At 39.7% G+C, this 15775-nt stretch overlaps 1 protein-coding gene across 1 annotated transcript; it reads right to left on the reverse strand.

Moving 5' to 3' along the window:
* Positions 1 to 1917: 1917 nt before the first annotated feature.
* On the reverse strand, positions 1918 to 15515 carry LOC122980990 (solute carrier family 45 member 3). The gene is made up of 7 exons (XM_044349467.1): positions 14991 to 15515; positions 13575 to 13816; positions 9865 to 9977; positions 7615 to 8087; positions 7256 to 7521; positions 5620 to 5898; positions 1918 to 3070 (listed from the first exon to the last, which is right to left on the reverse strand). The coding sequence occupies exons 1-7, from the start codon at positions 15148 to 15150 to the stop codon at positions 2927 to 2929; spliced, it is 1677 nt and encodes a 558-aa protein (XP_044205402.1). The 5' UTR covers positions 15151 to 15515; the 3' UTR covers positions 1918 to 2926.
* Between the last annotated feature and the right edge of the window lie 260 nt (positions 15516 to 15775).

Below are 15775 nucleotides of genomic sequence, written 5' to 3' on the forward strand. Positions count from 1 at the left end.
CCAGACTGGAGCAAACTTGTGTTAACTGAAGCTTCAGGCTGCTGTCTGCTGATAGTTCCATCAGTTCATTTTCCAACAGTGGATAGAGCCATGTCTTCTGAAGCTAATAGTGGCAGAACATGTTTGTCTCTACCTAATGATGTGTTGTGATTTGCGTGGTGATATTAAAACATAACTGGTCATTGAAATTATGTATTTTAATTTGATATTTTTATTGTGAATTCTTTAGCACATTTAGATATAAAAATAACTAGCTTTGTAAACTTTGTAAATTACCAGAAATTTTTTTTTAACCATTTGGTAGTACCACTGCCTCCACAGCCCACTAGATGGCACCCTGAAGCCCACCTGTGGGCTGTGGCCCACTGTTTGAGAATGGCTGGTTTACAGTACCTTAAACCCCATCAGAGTTAAATTTCAACGGTTTGAAAGTTTGACAGTTTTAATTAAAAGGTGCTAAGACTGTCAGCACCTTTGAATTATTAATTAAAACTCTGTATGTCACACTTGGAGAATTATAAAAGATGATCAAAAGGTCTGAAAAACATGACTACATTTTTCTAAATTTCTAAAACTCTTATTGTTTGAGAGATGTTAAAATTGTGTTTTTAAGCATAAGACTCCTCTTAGGCTCTTCAACCACTAATTAAAGGTTATTTGATTATTGATGTATTGAAGTCCCTTTAATTCAACTTGAAGGCCCCTTTATTCTGTTTATTCTCTTTACCTTCAACATTTAGTCACCAGAATGCTCATGTGAAGTTGAAGTTCTCCTGTATACTCATCACTGGTCTACAAAGCTCCCAACAAAATGTATTAAAAGAACAGCCAGGACCTCTTCCAGTGTAAAATACTTTATGCAAAAATTAGAGGTTGAAAGACAAATCAAATGTAATTTCCCTAGACAAACTATCTTCACATGCTTTGTTCTTTTAGGTAACCTGCTGTTTAAAATGCCACACAGCATCTCTGACTGCCTTGACTCCAACTTTCCTGTATCATCCCTGCAGTTTCATTGTTGTTTTTACTTCTGAATATGCTGATATTGCTGTAAAGTGTCTTATGATGAACAAAGGTGCTTCATAAAATATCTTCACCAGCCTTGACTTGATGTTGATGTACTGCTGGTCTGTTGTGCAAAGAGGCCCTCTGGTGGTTCAGTAGGGCCACAAAAAGTCAGACTCAAAGAATGAATCTTACATCCATAATGAGATGGGAAAGTCAATAAAATGATTACTAATGACACATTTATATACATGTTACAATAATCCTTAAATAAATTAGCTTTTATAATTTGAGCTATGTTGGTATTACTTTTAAACTTGTTAAAGGTCCTGTAATAAAATGTGGGTGACTTACTTGTGAAAACTCATCTTAAAGAACTCCAAGCTTGTGTCTGAATCTGGCGCAATAGAGTTTGTATCTTGACCATAGCGTATTATCCAGATGTATAGACCAATTGATAGACGCCACACAGGTTCATATTACCCCAATGTTATGTAAAAGGGTTGAAAAAGGCTTGCATGTTTTATCTGGATTACCTACGGATTGAGAAAGTTCTGAACGGCTGTTGCTCCAGTTAAACTGTTTGAAAATTATGGAAAATATGTTTGTCAAGCAATAAACAAGACTTAATTTTGTTAACATTTGGGAAATATAAGCATATAAGCATATTTCCCAAATGTTGAAGTATTTCTTTCTTGCTTACAGTTAGATGAAAAGATCAATAGATATTAAACAACAAGGTATTGGTAGGCTTATTTTTGAATTTTGGCGAGAACTAGGCTTGTTGTTTCCCTGTTTCAGTATAAAAACCAAGCTAATATCCTCCCGACTCTAGCTCCATACTAAACACATAGATATGACATTTATATCAATCTTCTCACCTAATTCTCTGCAAAAAAGACAATAACCACGTTAAATTGAAAATTCTTTTTAAGTCGGAGATAGTCATAGACACAGTTCTTACTCAGTTTAATAACAGCAATTATTTCCAAAGAAACCTATTCATGTCATACGTTTTATTCATGTCATACATTTTATTCATGTGTGACATGAATAAAATGTCACAGAATCCTTCTATTGCAACATTTACAATAAACTGAGACCAGCCCCATATTTGAGTGTCTTTGGTCTTATTGTAAGTGCCTATGGGCTATAGAAATCTGACAGACACATTGTAAAAGTCAATATTGACATACTGTATCTGGTGCCAGAGGTGGAGCAATAGTAGGGCAGGGTGTGGAGAGATAATTTTAAAATGATATCTTAGTCACTGACCTAAATCACAAATAACAGTATAACCAGTATAGCTCCAAACAACTGGGGCACCTAGCTGGAAATGCTGCTTTATTTTAAAGATCTTTTTCTATTTGATAATTAGCTCCATTCAGTTATTACATGCTGGCTGTAACTGATCCTCTGTAGAAGCCAAACAGAGCATATGGGTGAGAAGACTGCAGCATAATGCACCACACAAGGAGTGTCAAGACTCCAGTGTAGTTTCTTAGCAACAGTACACAGCAGGATATCACCCCCTATCACTCACTATCAAGAATATAAAAAATCTAGTTTTATACTGTACATGAGTGTAGATTTGTGTTTACACCCAAAATAAATTGAACTGACTGATTAAATCTCAGCATTCATTCACATTTCATTGCTGGCATGAGAACACACTGTCGTAGACAGATGCTACATTTGACACTTGTGTCCTGAACCTGCAATAACAATACAAAATAATCCTTAAAATGATTTGTTTTATAAATATCACAGTGCTCAAACAGGTCCCTGAACCTCTTTAAACCCTCAAGGAACGCAGTAACTCTGTCACTTAGGATGCAGTTCTTCTTCACTGCAACCACTTCAGCATCAGAGGTTATGTGTGACTACATATCCTTGGCTGATGTTTTTAATGGAGAGGTGGTCATCGTTGGAGGTCAGCGTGGCTGTAGACGACCCTGGTGGAGAAAAGAAAAGCCAGTAGGCTGAAGCAGCAGGCGGAAGCCATGTAAGCCCTCACACTGTTCACCAGCTGCACTATCGTACCGAGGCACATTGCCGGCATCACCTGCAGATAAGCAGAGTGAGAGAGATAAAGAATGACATTTTAAAGGTATACTATGCAGGATTTGTTGGTTGATGTTTGTAAAAACACAGCATTCAAAGTTGGCCCCTCCGTCCCAGCTTGACACCAGAGCAAGTGAGAGAGAGAGAGAGGGAGAGAGAGCAGCAGTGGTCGAGCTAGCTAGAGAGTGAATGAGGAGAACGAGTGGCCCTGGCGAGAACAAAGCCTTGAATCAGATGAATAAAACGTTATTTTCTGATAGTTTCACAGCAGTTACACTCTAAAGCACAAATAAACACGCCCACACCTCCACGCAACCCTGCAGGAAGGTGCAGCACTGCATTGCATTTTGTGAATGCAGAGCTTCAGCCTTTCCGCTGTGGCCTCTCTGCTCTGCATGTGTGTAGCTCAGCCCCGCCCTCGGTCAAGCAGACACACAGACCTGCAGCTCTTTATACATCCATGACACAGAGACAGAGAGCAGAGCGGAGCAGAGGAGAGAGACGGAGACAGCGATGTAACCTGGTTGCTACGCTACGAGTCCTGACCTCATACCCTGCGCGCTGTTATTGGCTGGGGGCTACACACCCACTGCCCAAAGGGTGACTCCCAGAAGTGTCCCGAACACTGCAAAATAATAAGAAAATACAGAGGGCAGGGTCTCTGTAGATGCATACGCTGCCACACACTTCTAGTGGGTCATAAGTGATGATTGAGAGGGATTAATCTTGTATGAGTCTATAGTGACTACATTGTTTTCTTTTTTAGGAAAATCCACCTTTGAATGGGTGATCAGGGTCATTTCTGTTTAAAGGCCAAATCTCTAATTTCATTTATTTATAATATTGAAGAGTTTCATTTAATGATATACAATAAGCATTTTTTAAATTTTTGTAATAGTGACAACCAAAATATAGCCTTGTTTTACTGGCCTGATAATCAGGCTGAATTGCCATTTAATCCCATTTCATAATTTAGTCTGGTTGTGTTCATGTTAGCCGATTTCTGGTTGGAAGGGTTTTTTTGATATAATTTTCAGTCGACATAAAAGCTGCTGTAGAGGTTACTAGAGCATAAGTCTACTTATGGTGTATTTAGACAGAATGCAAGGTGAACCTTTGCCCTGCATTATTTGTGCGAATTTGACCGCTGCTAATTCACATTAGCTAGCTAGTAACTCAAACAAAAGCATGTGTGTGGAGAGTGCCTGTGTGTCTTCCTTCCAGTCCCTTAACTGTTTTCCTCTTTCTTAATATCAATAAAGTAAATTCTTAAAGCATTGGGATAAGCACAATTTTTTCACTTAAGTTGAAACATGTACAGTTTCCCACAGGCACTTCTTTGCAAAATTAGAGCAAAATTGCATCTCTCCGAGCCCACTTGTGTTTTTCCATAGATTCTGTACACAATTGAGCTGTATCTAAAATTTCCATTCTATCTAACACAACTTTACAACAACCTGTACAGTTGTATTGATCTCATCCATGCTTGTTGCCAATTTTTTTGGCTGTTTCTCTGTTTTGACTTTTCTTGGATGTAGCTAAGCAGCTAGCTGGTTGTGAGGCACACATTCTTAATTACACCTATAAGCTGTGATGTTTTTCTTACCGGAAAAATTGAATTCTTTGAACAAATTGACATGTGGGCAACGTTCAGAAGTCTGGAAACATGTTTTACACGTGTTTAAAAAATAATGATGCAAATAAACAGTTTACAGCATCAGCAAACATTAATAACTATTTGTATTAGTTGTGGACTTGTGTTCGTTATTGTGTTTGAGGACCAAGACTAGACAAGTAGCATTCCATGTTGCTGCCAGTTATAGGTCATAGCCATGAACATGGCCCAGACATAGCAGGTTTCATTCTCCTCAAATCCCCAAACAGATATAGAAACAGAACAAATGCAAACTACTAAGCTGAGTACTGCCACAACCTTGATATGCTGATACTCCAATATGCTGTTGATTTTTGAAGAGCTTTTGGGCAGAGATCTCTCTGATATACAGAACATAAATCTTCAGGCATACAGCAGATATCATTTTGTGTGTCTGCTGTGGGCAAAGGCTACACAGTTACAGAGCAAAGTTCACAAAATGAGAGCTGGTTAAGCTGTCTTGGCAGCAGAGTAACTTCAGTGAATTGCAAGATGCAAAAGTCAAGATGTTTTTTCAGTTTTTCAGCAGATAACTTTTGCAGATATTTGTTCAGTTTTGAAAAATTCACTGAAAGAGCTGCTGAGTTATTCAGGAACTTTGGACACAGCTCCAAGGGACTGTGGGAGTCATTCTAGATGTTTCCTGAACTGTCAGTAAGTTCTGTATACAGGAAATTAAGCCATAAATGCAAATGCAATAGAATTTGTATCTTGTTAATGATTTTGTGCCTGATGTTCTTGCCATAGCTGACTGATGCATTTTTATGGACTGTATTTGATTTGATTACATATTAGAATCGGCTCCATGTGTCATTTCATATTGTACTGTGTTCTGATAAATAATAAACAATCAGTCATTTGAACAACAGATTCATGTTCCCATCACCCACTCTTACCTGTGAAAGCAAGTAAGCACTGTCCAGTATTGCCACGTCAAAACACAACCCTCTTTGGGAGACCGGTGTGTAGTCTCCTTCACCTCTGTCACTTCCACCTGCAAACAGTGGAACGTAGGGTGACCCGACAGAGGGGTCTGCTCTGGGTAAAGTCAGCCCTCCTGGGGTGCGATTAGCATAAGGAGTGGCTGGACCACAGGAGAGGAGGGACTTGGCAAGCAGTGGGTCATCACTGTCACTGAGCTGAAGGGGTCTGGGCTTGGACGAGGTGAAAAAAGCCTTTGAAGAGAAGAGGGTGAAAGCTGGGAGACAAGTACTAAAATGAAGATCATTTACTGTCATTAGTTCTCAGATAAAGAATGCATACTTAACGATGTAGTGGAGAATATGCTGCCCTTAAAGAATTGTTCAACATTTTGAGAAATCAAATTAGATTGATTTCTGAGAATGAGATAAAAGGGATCCTTACCATTCTCATGTCTGTGTGTTGAGTACAGAGCTGGAACTGGGAGGCGATTAGCTTAGCTTAGCATAAAGACTGGGAACAGGGGGAAACAGCTAACTTGACTCTCTCCAAAGTTCAAAAATCCACCTCACTTCTGCTGAGCTTTGGTAGCATCTTTTTAAACTTTGGACAGAGCCAGGCAAGCTGTTTCCCTCTGCTTCTAGTCTTTATACTAAGTTAAGATAACCACTTCCAAGCTCCAGCTCTGTGCTCAACACACAGACAAAGAGTGCTCTTGATCTTCTCCTCTCACTCTTGTAAAGAAAGGGAATACGCATATTTCCCAAAATTTCTTTAAACTTTTTTCGATCCACAGTACCAGTCAAAAGTTTTGACACACTTTCTCATTCAAATGAATGGGAAAGTGTATCCAAACTCATTTACTGTATATTTAGTAGTCCTTGAAGCCAATTAGGACATTTTGACTTTAGCACCCTCTAATGATGCATGCTGCTAGAAAAAATAGAGAAAATAAGACAGGAAGCCTAAAAATATGCTTCTGTTCACAGTTACACAAGTGAAATGTGAGCTAACATGAGGCCTATGTAAACAGAAATATTAGTTATAATAGAAATGTATCTGTTCTGTCAGACACACATGAGAATGATGACTGAAAAACGCGGCATGTAAAGATGCTTTCAGTGTAGGCAAGCTGTAATGTTTAAGGTACATACCATGTACCTACATGGCCCTTGCTGCGAATCTGCCCAGGGTCCCCTCTCTCTACCCTCAATGAATATATCCATGACCACATTTTAAATAAAGATTAACATCTCCAATAGGGACCAGTGAGCTTGGGGCTGAGTGCCACAGGCAGGGAAGTCAGAAAGTAATGAGAGATGGACTAATGCATTGTTGGTTTCGGTCTTTTCATGGAATTTGTTGACAACAACAAAAATATCGAGTATCACCAGCCTTATCCTTTAAATTCTGAAAATAAAAAAATGATGGGTTTATTGGTTGGGTTATCCTCCGTCACTACATCCATAAATGTAATGATAAACTTCACAGAGGGGAAAATGAATATATGTGTGTGTGTGTGTGTGTGTGTGTGTGTGTGTGTGTGTGTGTGTGTGTGTGTGTGTGTGTGAAGAAAGACTGTGACAGTGTGTGGTTAAGAGACTGACTAACCTGTCTGTCCGAGTGATAGAGACACAGCAGTGTGTATGGTAGGACGTGCAAGACACAGAGTGTGTATCCTGTCATGGCTGCCATGACAGTGATCGTTATCACACTGTCTGAGACACTCATGGTGATGGTGGTGAACACCAGCAGAGCTGCACCACTGATGTACACCACTCTGGCTCCCATCAGAGCAACCCAGCAGTCCATTAGCAGTGAGCACAGCACTGACACCACACACTGCAGGAAGAGTCCCAGACTGGCCACACGTACACCTAGAGGCAGAAATGAGGTGTGCATGAGGTAAAATAATCTCACCAGCTGAGTTAACCCTGAGATGTGCAGAGTCAAAGAACCACTTACCCTACCTTCATCATAGTGTTTCCTTTCCTGTGTCTCTGGCTCCGCGCTTGGCACCCCCTGGTACAATCCCTCCCCCATAAAGTCAACAAAGAAGAGCATGAAACTCGTCAGCGCCATCCAGCTGCACATCTCCGCTACAAACAGTCTCCATATGACCGCCGGCACATGCACACATGCTGCATACATACGAGGTAACACTGTCATACAGGCTGATGCACAGTGGCCCAGTGCAACATGGAAACACTGTGGCCTGGGAAGGAAGAAGTGCGGGCAGCATCTACCCCTCCAGCTTTTCAAACTCCTACAAGCGACAGTCTTTCTCTCCCCTCCTCTGGATCCTCTCTCTTCTGGGATGAAGGCAGTGGTGAGGAGGCAGCTGAGGAAGAGGACGGTGAGTAGGGTGTAGATGAAGGCCTCCTGGCCTCCAAGGTATGTTGCTAAGGGTGCTTGGCTCCAGTCCACTGCAGGGAGCAAGAACCTGAACCAGGAACCAGAGTTGAAGACAGTGACATGCATCTCTGCTCAAAGAAAATTTTCCAATATCTTGTGTTATTATTTTATTATTCATGTGTAATGTCTTATGTCTAAATTTTGTCAATTGGCAGTTGAAAAATATTGAAAGGAAATTTAATAATCAATTATCAAATGTTTTTTGGTCAGTGAGGTATTGTAGGTGGACATTCAGATTTCCAATTAACTGTGATATACTTCCTTGCAGCTAGAAGTGTGAGATTGATATATATTTTTTGGGACTTGTCCCAACAGTCTGATTTGCTTGTGCCAAGTAGACACGGGTGAGGTGATAATGGAATTAAAAAGGTGAGGACAAGAAGAAATAATACTAATCACAGAGTTCTAAAAACACTGCAAGACCACAACATATTAAAGAAGTTGCCCTTCTGCTTTTTATAGTGCTAACACAAAAACAAGATTTAAACGACAGGTTCACAATTTTTCAAGTCTGTCTTACAGTCATGTACCCAAATGAACATTGAAACATATTTTCCTTGCTGTAACAATTCCTCATATTGCACTTACAATGTAAGTGATCGGGGACAAAGTCCACAGCCCTCCTTCTGTGCAATAATGTATTTTATCTGAAGCTAATATGAAGCTTCAGATAATATCCAAAATGAGTGATAAAGTCCAAATGAGTGAAATCAAGTAGATATCTTTCAACGTTACAGTCTTTTTAGTGCCAAAGTCTATGTTACTATACTTCCACTGCAGCTCAACAGGGAAACACTGTCTGAGGAAACACAAAGAGGGAATTTGATGCTAAAAAGACTGTAAATGTGTGGACACACTGTGAATTTTGTCCCCATCACTTACATTGAAAACACATTTGAAGGGAATTTTTTAATAGCCAGTTTGAACAGGAGGAATGATTACAGCAAGGAAAACCTCTTTCACTGGACACTGTTGTTTTAAGAAAAATTGTGAACCTATTCTTCAATAGTTCATTCTGTGTAGCTTCTCTGGTGTATAATATGCTCTGTGTACAGCATTATGTTGAGTTTATGCCTTACATTATAAGAGCATTTATGAATTTTCAAACAGAATAATGATCAGTCCTTGTTATCTAAATTAATTCCCAAGTCTCTTTCCCTTTTTTATCTGTTTGCATGTAGACACTACAGCAGACTTTTATATAGCTTAGAGACACTGTTCAGTAGTTTGTTGTATGTTAACATTGAAATTCTGAAGTTCAAGTCATCAACAAAAAGAAAGATGAATTTGAGAAACTGTTCCTGTGCTATTCTTTAGCCACAATCTTTTTTTCTTAAAGACACTATATGTAGAATTTGAAGATTTTTAACTGTGGCACCCTCCAGTGGTAGTATAAAAAAGACACTTTGGCAGACAGCAGTGCACACAACTATTCCCTTTAATGATCAATTAATCATTGTAAGTGTGTTTTGTTCCGTTTTTTCAAAACAAGCACTTTGGGAAACTGTGTTGGGCATTTTTCACTATTATCTGATATTTTATAAATAATTTGCAGATTGTTAATGAAACTAATTGTTAGTTGCTGCCATAGTTTTAGTTTCTCATGTCTCCCTCTGTCTATACATACTGTACATGATCCCTCTGTTTCCCCCATAATATTTCTGATAAGTGACAGTTGTGTTTGCATGCCTCACATTTCAGCCAGAACAGGTTCCTGACAATCGGTGAGGTCTGCTGATAAGTATGTGTTCATGTATGTGGAAGAAAGAACCAGTTAGGAGAGAAAAGTTTAATATGTGCCTTACCCCAGGCAACCCCCCAGGCTGGTCATCAGAGAATTAACTGAGAATGCTCTGCGATTCTCCTCCTCCCCGGGGAACAGGTCTGAAAGCAGGGCCACCAGCAGGGTGAGACAGGCCTGAGGAGCCAACACAATGCTTAGCCAAACACAAGACACCAAATCACAGTTACTGTGTTACCTCAAAGGCCCTGAGAACATATTTAATCATTCAGCTTCATACTATAAGCGATGGCGTCCTACATGAACACAAAATAAACTTCCAAATTTAGAACAGTTTGGGTTATTTCACAAGAGATTTTTGTATTTGGCTTTCACTGGCATGAAGTGAGTGAGGCTAAGTTGGGGATGTCATGCAAGGATTTTAATCAAAATGTAATGAAAGTTGTGGGGTAGTTTGCCTATGTTGCCAGACCGAATACTGACCCAGTCCTTATGGAGAAAATTAGCTGAGTTTTTGAGTGGTTTAAAGCGAGAATTTGTAACTTTTCAGAGAAGAAATTACAAATTCTTCCCCTTACAAACAAAAAGTTGGATTTATAAGCAATTAAAAACTCTTGGGTTTTGTTGCTATAGCTTTACTTGGTCTGGTATGACCCATAGCTTATGATGGAAAATGTTAGCAAACTTTAATTAGATATTCCTATCACTGACTCAACTTGTGCTAATGTTACACCAGATTAGTTTACATACACTTGCTTTAAACTAATATAGCATGTAGTGTGGAACTAATGTTTTGACGTTGGAGTCTTTTTCACAGTGGAACATAAACAAACTGTGCTTTCACGCTGGCAATGGTGTTCATTCAGACAGAGAGTCTGTAGGTTTACATAACGGAGAGATATTTGACAGGGACAAAAAGAAAAATCGGCAATGCTTCTGAAACAAACAAGTGACAGTAATCAACCAAAAACCAAGTCAAGAAACTATGACAAAGCTTATTTTGCTTTTGGGTTCACAGTGAATGTGGCAGGACATGAGGAGAGACCAGTGAGTATTTAATCTATGGCAGCTGAGAGTATGTGACAATAAACCACTTGAGTTCTTTCAGAGAAAACTTAGTGAAATACTGTCAGCAGGAACATTGCTTTGTAAAAACTGCATCAGTGAACAACTATGCATTAATGGCATTATACAAAGTCGCATACAGAATTGCCCAGTGCAAGAAACCACACACAATAGCAGAGGAGCTCATACTCCCCGCAGCTTTAGATATGGTGTCAACTATGCTTAATAAGACAAGTGCCGCAAAATTGAAGGTTGTCCCTCTGTCCAATGACACAGTTGCCAGATGTATATGTGACATTTCAAATGACCTTGAAGAACAACTCACCGAAAAACTGAAAGACAAATGTTTCACCCTACAAGTGGACGAGGCTACTGACAGCAGTAAAGACTGCTTGTTTATTGCTTATGTTTGCTTTGTGGCGTCAGAGTCGCTGTGTGAGGATTTGCTGTTTTGCAAGTACATCCCAAGTAGAGCAACAGCTGATGAGCTCTTTAAGCTTCTTGACTGTTACCTGACAGAACATTGGCTGAAAGGGGAGAACTGTATGGGTGTTGTCATGGGTGGTACACAGACCATGACAGGGAAAGAAAGGGATTGCAGGCACAGATTGCTTAATGCGCAAAGGGCACACTGTGTCATACACAGAGAAGCGTTATCGTCAAGGCAGATTAGCCCTGAACTAAACAAGATTTTGACCGATGTTAGTGAGGTCATCTCTCTAAACTGATTATTGAGAGCCGGCCCAGTAAATTACAATCATCTTTCAAATTATTCTGATGGCACAAGTGTTTGTATGTAGATGTGGTGGGGAATGCTCCCCTAGTGCAAGTGAATATTGTCATGATTAAGGCCAGATTATATAACCTGACACCTGATGGCTTTGCTCTTCCTCTTGCTCCTGCCATGTGCCCTGGTCAGAGGTATGTAGGCTATTTGAATGCTAGAAAGAAGCTAAATAGTTCATAGATGGCTAACTTTAACTATTGTTTTAGCGTCTTTGCTGGTGCCTCCAGTCAGTCTTCCTGCTTGTAGACCTCTCAATACCATGGTGGTAAGTAGGCCTGCTGTTTTGTCCATCCTTTAGTGTTGCCATTGTGTGTCATATTCTAAACATTGTAGTGTGATAGAACCTACTGGTATCGGTATATTGTTTAAGCTCGTTTGAAGTTTTTATTTATTTGATTTAGTGGTGCTGAGGGCCAGTCTATTGGGGGAGGCTAGTCACCCTGGGTGAGGTCCTTTCACTGTCTGCTGTGATTAAAGGCACCGGGATGCATGAGTGATTCACCCATTGCTGTGAGTGTTTAGGTTGCTGTGTCTGCACATGTGGTGAGTATAAGGTAGCACCCCAAGACACACCTCTGCGTAGTCTGCCACCCCATTTACCAGCCTCAGCACCCTCAGGTTTTTGTCTTTCTTGGAAATATTAGTAACACACTTAATGGTAAAAGACTTTAATTATATTTTAAAATAGTTTTGTAATAAAATATTTTTACAACTTTATATTGTCTTTTAATCACTAATTACTTTTCGTCTTTCAGCAGCCCTTTTCCAGTTTCCTTATTCGATGATAAAAATACCTTTATCTTGAACCATGTCTGTCCCCTCAGTAACAAGTCTGTGTGCCTGGTCTGATTGTGAACTCAAGGTTATTGGTAACTGGTAATACCCATTTCTCCGTTGTACATATTTCCCAGGGTGCAATTCCCCAGGTGGCGTGGTTGGTCTCCTATAATAGTTCTCCCAACCCTCACACTGCCACATAGAGAAATTAGATGAACGGTTGCTTTCAGCAAATGTCAGTTTTCCAGCGTCTGTTTTGTTTTTCACACTGGGTTTACATTTAAGTTTACATTTTTCAGATTCAACATGTGGCAGCTTTAAAGAGAGAATGAAATGAGATCTTCTACCTTAATACTTAATATGATGTGCTGTAGTTCCTGTTGAAACAGGACTGATTCTGTAAATGAATGATTTTATTTTCTTCCCTACCACTGGAGGATAAGGTCACCGTTAAAAAAAATCACTGATTTACAGGAAGTGAATGTGTTTTAATGGATTTTGAAGGACTACTCAACTGGTTTATGCCTCACTGATCTGCTGATTTTCTAAAGCATTACTTGTCCTCTTTTTGAGTACACTGAGTAATCCCCACTGGATGTAGATTTCATAATAAAAGCAAATTAATGAAGCATATGTACTGCCTGTATTAAGAGTGTAACACTACTGTGTATTGCATCACACTGTTCAACACAAGGCTAGTTTCAACACAGTAAATGTGCCTTAAAAGGTTAACTGGAACTGTTCAAAATCTATTGACGGTGCTGTAGTTGAGCTGAAAACATATCTCCTGTTTTTCTTAGTACTTCTCTCTTTTAGTACTCTCTCTGTTGCGCACAGTTTAGCACATTCATGTGGTTTTTGTTACATGCTGCCTAGAAACCACTCCTGTGTTTCACTCTGAAGACTCAAATATTATATTTTCATAGAGAAAGTCAAATTCTTAAATACTTTTGTATTGATGTATAAATTGGGTCACCAACACCATGGACATGGATTTAATTTTGACAGTACAGGATTCATTACATACCTGGTTTGTGACTGAAAATTAAGCAATTGATCTAAACAGTAACTCAGTAATATACTGACTGATTTACTTTGAGTACAACTGAAGTTGTAAAAGCGTGCACTTGTGGCACCTAACTCACCTGTCCACAGAACTCCATCAGACACACAGCCGCAGCCTGCAGGACAGCTTCAAACCAGCGAGCGTGCTGTGGGGACATCACCACAGCCAGACGCCAGGCCTGAGGCATGACTTGCAGGCCTAGCAAAATGCCCAGGCTCAGGATCCAGATAAAGGGCCGGCGTCGACCAAAACGGCTTTGGCGTGAATCACTAGCCGAGCCTATCATGGGTACAAAGATCAAGGCCAGAACTGGACCCACCGCTGGCAGAAAGAGAAAACCAGTTTATTTGATTTGTGATTGATTTTATTGGTTCTGAAAATATATTTACTGACCAATGAGGATCTGGGCAGGTAAGGATGGGAAAAAAAACAATCAAGTGAGACCTGGCATATTTTCTACAATTCTGTTAACACTGTTAGTGTTGGGTTAACAAAAAAATGTGTTTTCTCTGCATTTGTGATGCAATAGGGTATAAACGAAGCATATTGTCACATGGGTAAGCAGCTGAGTCTGACCAATTGACCATTTATTAAACCTGTTCCCCAAACAGTGATTGTTCAATCATAGCTCAGCAACAGCAACAAGTCACAGCAGGCCTGTTTAGCTTTACATTTCTCCTCATGCTGAAGTGTACAAGGAGTATGAAGGGTCATCTTTTTTATAGCCTTTCCAAAATCAAAAAGACAAGAGAAAAGGTAGAATGGATTAAAATTTGTTTTTCTGGTCTAATGTAAGCTGCTGATACTAGCATGTCTGGCTTGTTGTGTGGTTAGTGGGTTATGTTAGAAAGTCTGTTAAGGGCTGACACATCCACTGCCTGAGAGCCAGTGTAACATTGGTTCCAGATGCTACTAAATCAGTTGAGGATAACTTACGTATTGAATTGAATTTGGAGAAGTTCATCCAGGATGGCTTAGCCAAACTAATAATTGGTTTGTCCTCATCCTAAAATCAATATGTCATGTAGAAGTGCAACATATTGTTTGATAATACAAACAATAGCCTAGTATAGCCAAATATAGCCAATAGCCAAGTAGCCTATGATGTAATTCTATAGTAAACAGCTTTACTGGTATACTAGAAAGAGATAATGGTCTGACATTAGTACAAACCAGTATAATACTAGGGCTTAGAGGTCTTCACGGGTCCACAGACCTAGGACCTGTCCAAATTATACTCTGTCTAACTGGGTCAGGTATGGTCTCATTGTACTACCATGGCTCTCGGATCTGTGTGTCAATATGTCCAATACCAAAATGGATCTGAATGGATCAGCTCTGACCATGTGGTACATCATCATCATTGCGGGAGAAAAGATTTTAGGAAAACAATTTCATTCATCCACCATTTCATCCTGAGCGTTCTTGAGTCTTGCCCCTCAACATCAAACCTTTACACCCATGGTCACCTAATGTGTATGGTTCATCCACTCACCAAGCACCATAGTCATGTAGCGTTCCTCCATGCCGGCCTGCAGCAGCAGAGGTGGGATGTAGACCGTTCCTGCAGCCATGCACACCTCCAGCCCACATGATAAAGTGTTCACCAGCAACAACTTCCACACCAGGCCTTTCAACTGATTTTCCATCTGCATCTTCACTCAATTTGCCTCCGTTTGGTTTTCTTGATGGATACTTATGTAGTTCTGATATGAAATTGTTGGTATATGTCGACACAACAGTTTAATAATATTTCTTTCCAGAGAGGTTTTGGCTTGGGCTCAGTTTTGTAAGATTTCCATGTCATAATGCCTGGTGTTGTCCAAGAGAATGTGTCTTTAGAAAACAAAAAATACAACTTTATTAATTTTACTTATTTCTGTTGGCAGTAGGTTGTTGATGAAGTTTGTGATTGTAGGTTGTAATAATCCATTGGAGGACAAATTTTGGACATCTTCTTCTGCCAGAGTGGTGTCTTCATGTGTAGTTCAGACAGAGAAAAGCACCATCTGGACTGCTGTTAATATATTGGGGCTGAGGGATGGAAAAAAAAACATCTTTCAATTGTACAAAACCTTCAGCATTTTAAAAGATTTTTTGCCTTCATTTGATGGCTGAAAGTGCAGAGACAGAAACAGGTAGCCTAACAGGGAGAGATGAGAGACGATATAGAAGGCACCAAGGCTTTACAACCAGAATCAAACCATGAACATTGCATCCTAACCAGTAAGGCACTTAGGTGCCCCATTTTAAGAACTTTTAAAGACTCAGTTGAATGTA

The sequence above is a fragment of the Thunnus albacares genome, chromosome 4 (genome assembly GCF_914725855.1).
Source record: "Thunnus albacares chromosome 4, fThuAlb1.1, whole genome shotgun sequence".
In the NCBI taxonomy this organism is placed as follows: domain Eukaryota; kingdom Metazoa; phylum Chordata; class Actinopteri; order Scombriformes; family Scombridae; genus Thunnus; species Thunnus albacares.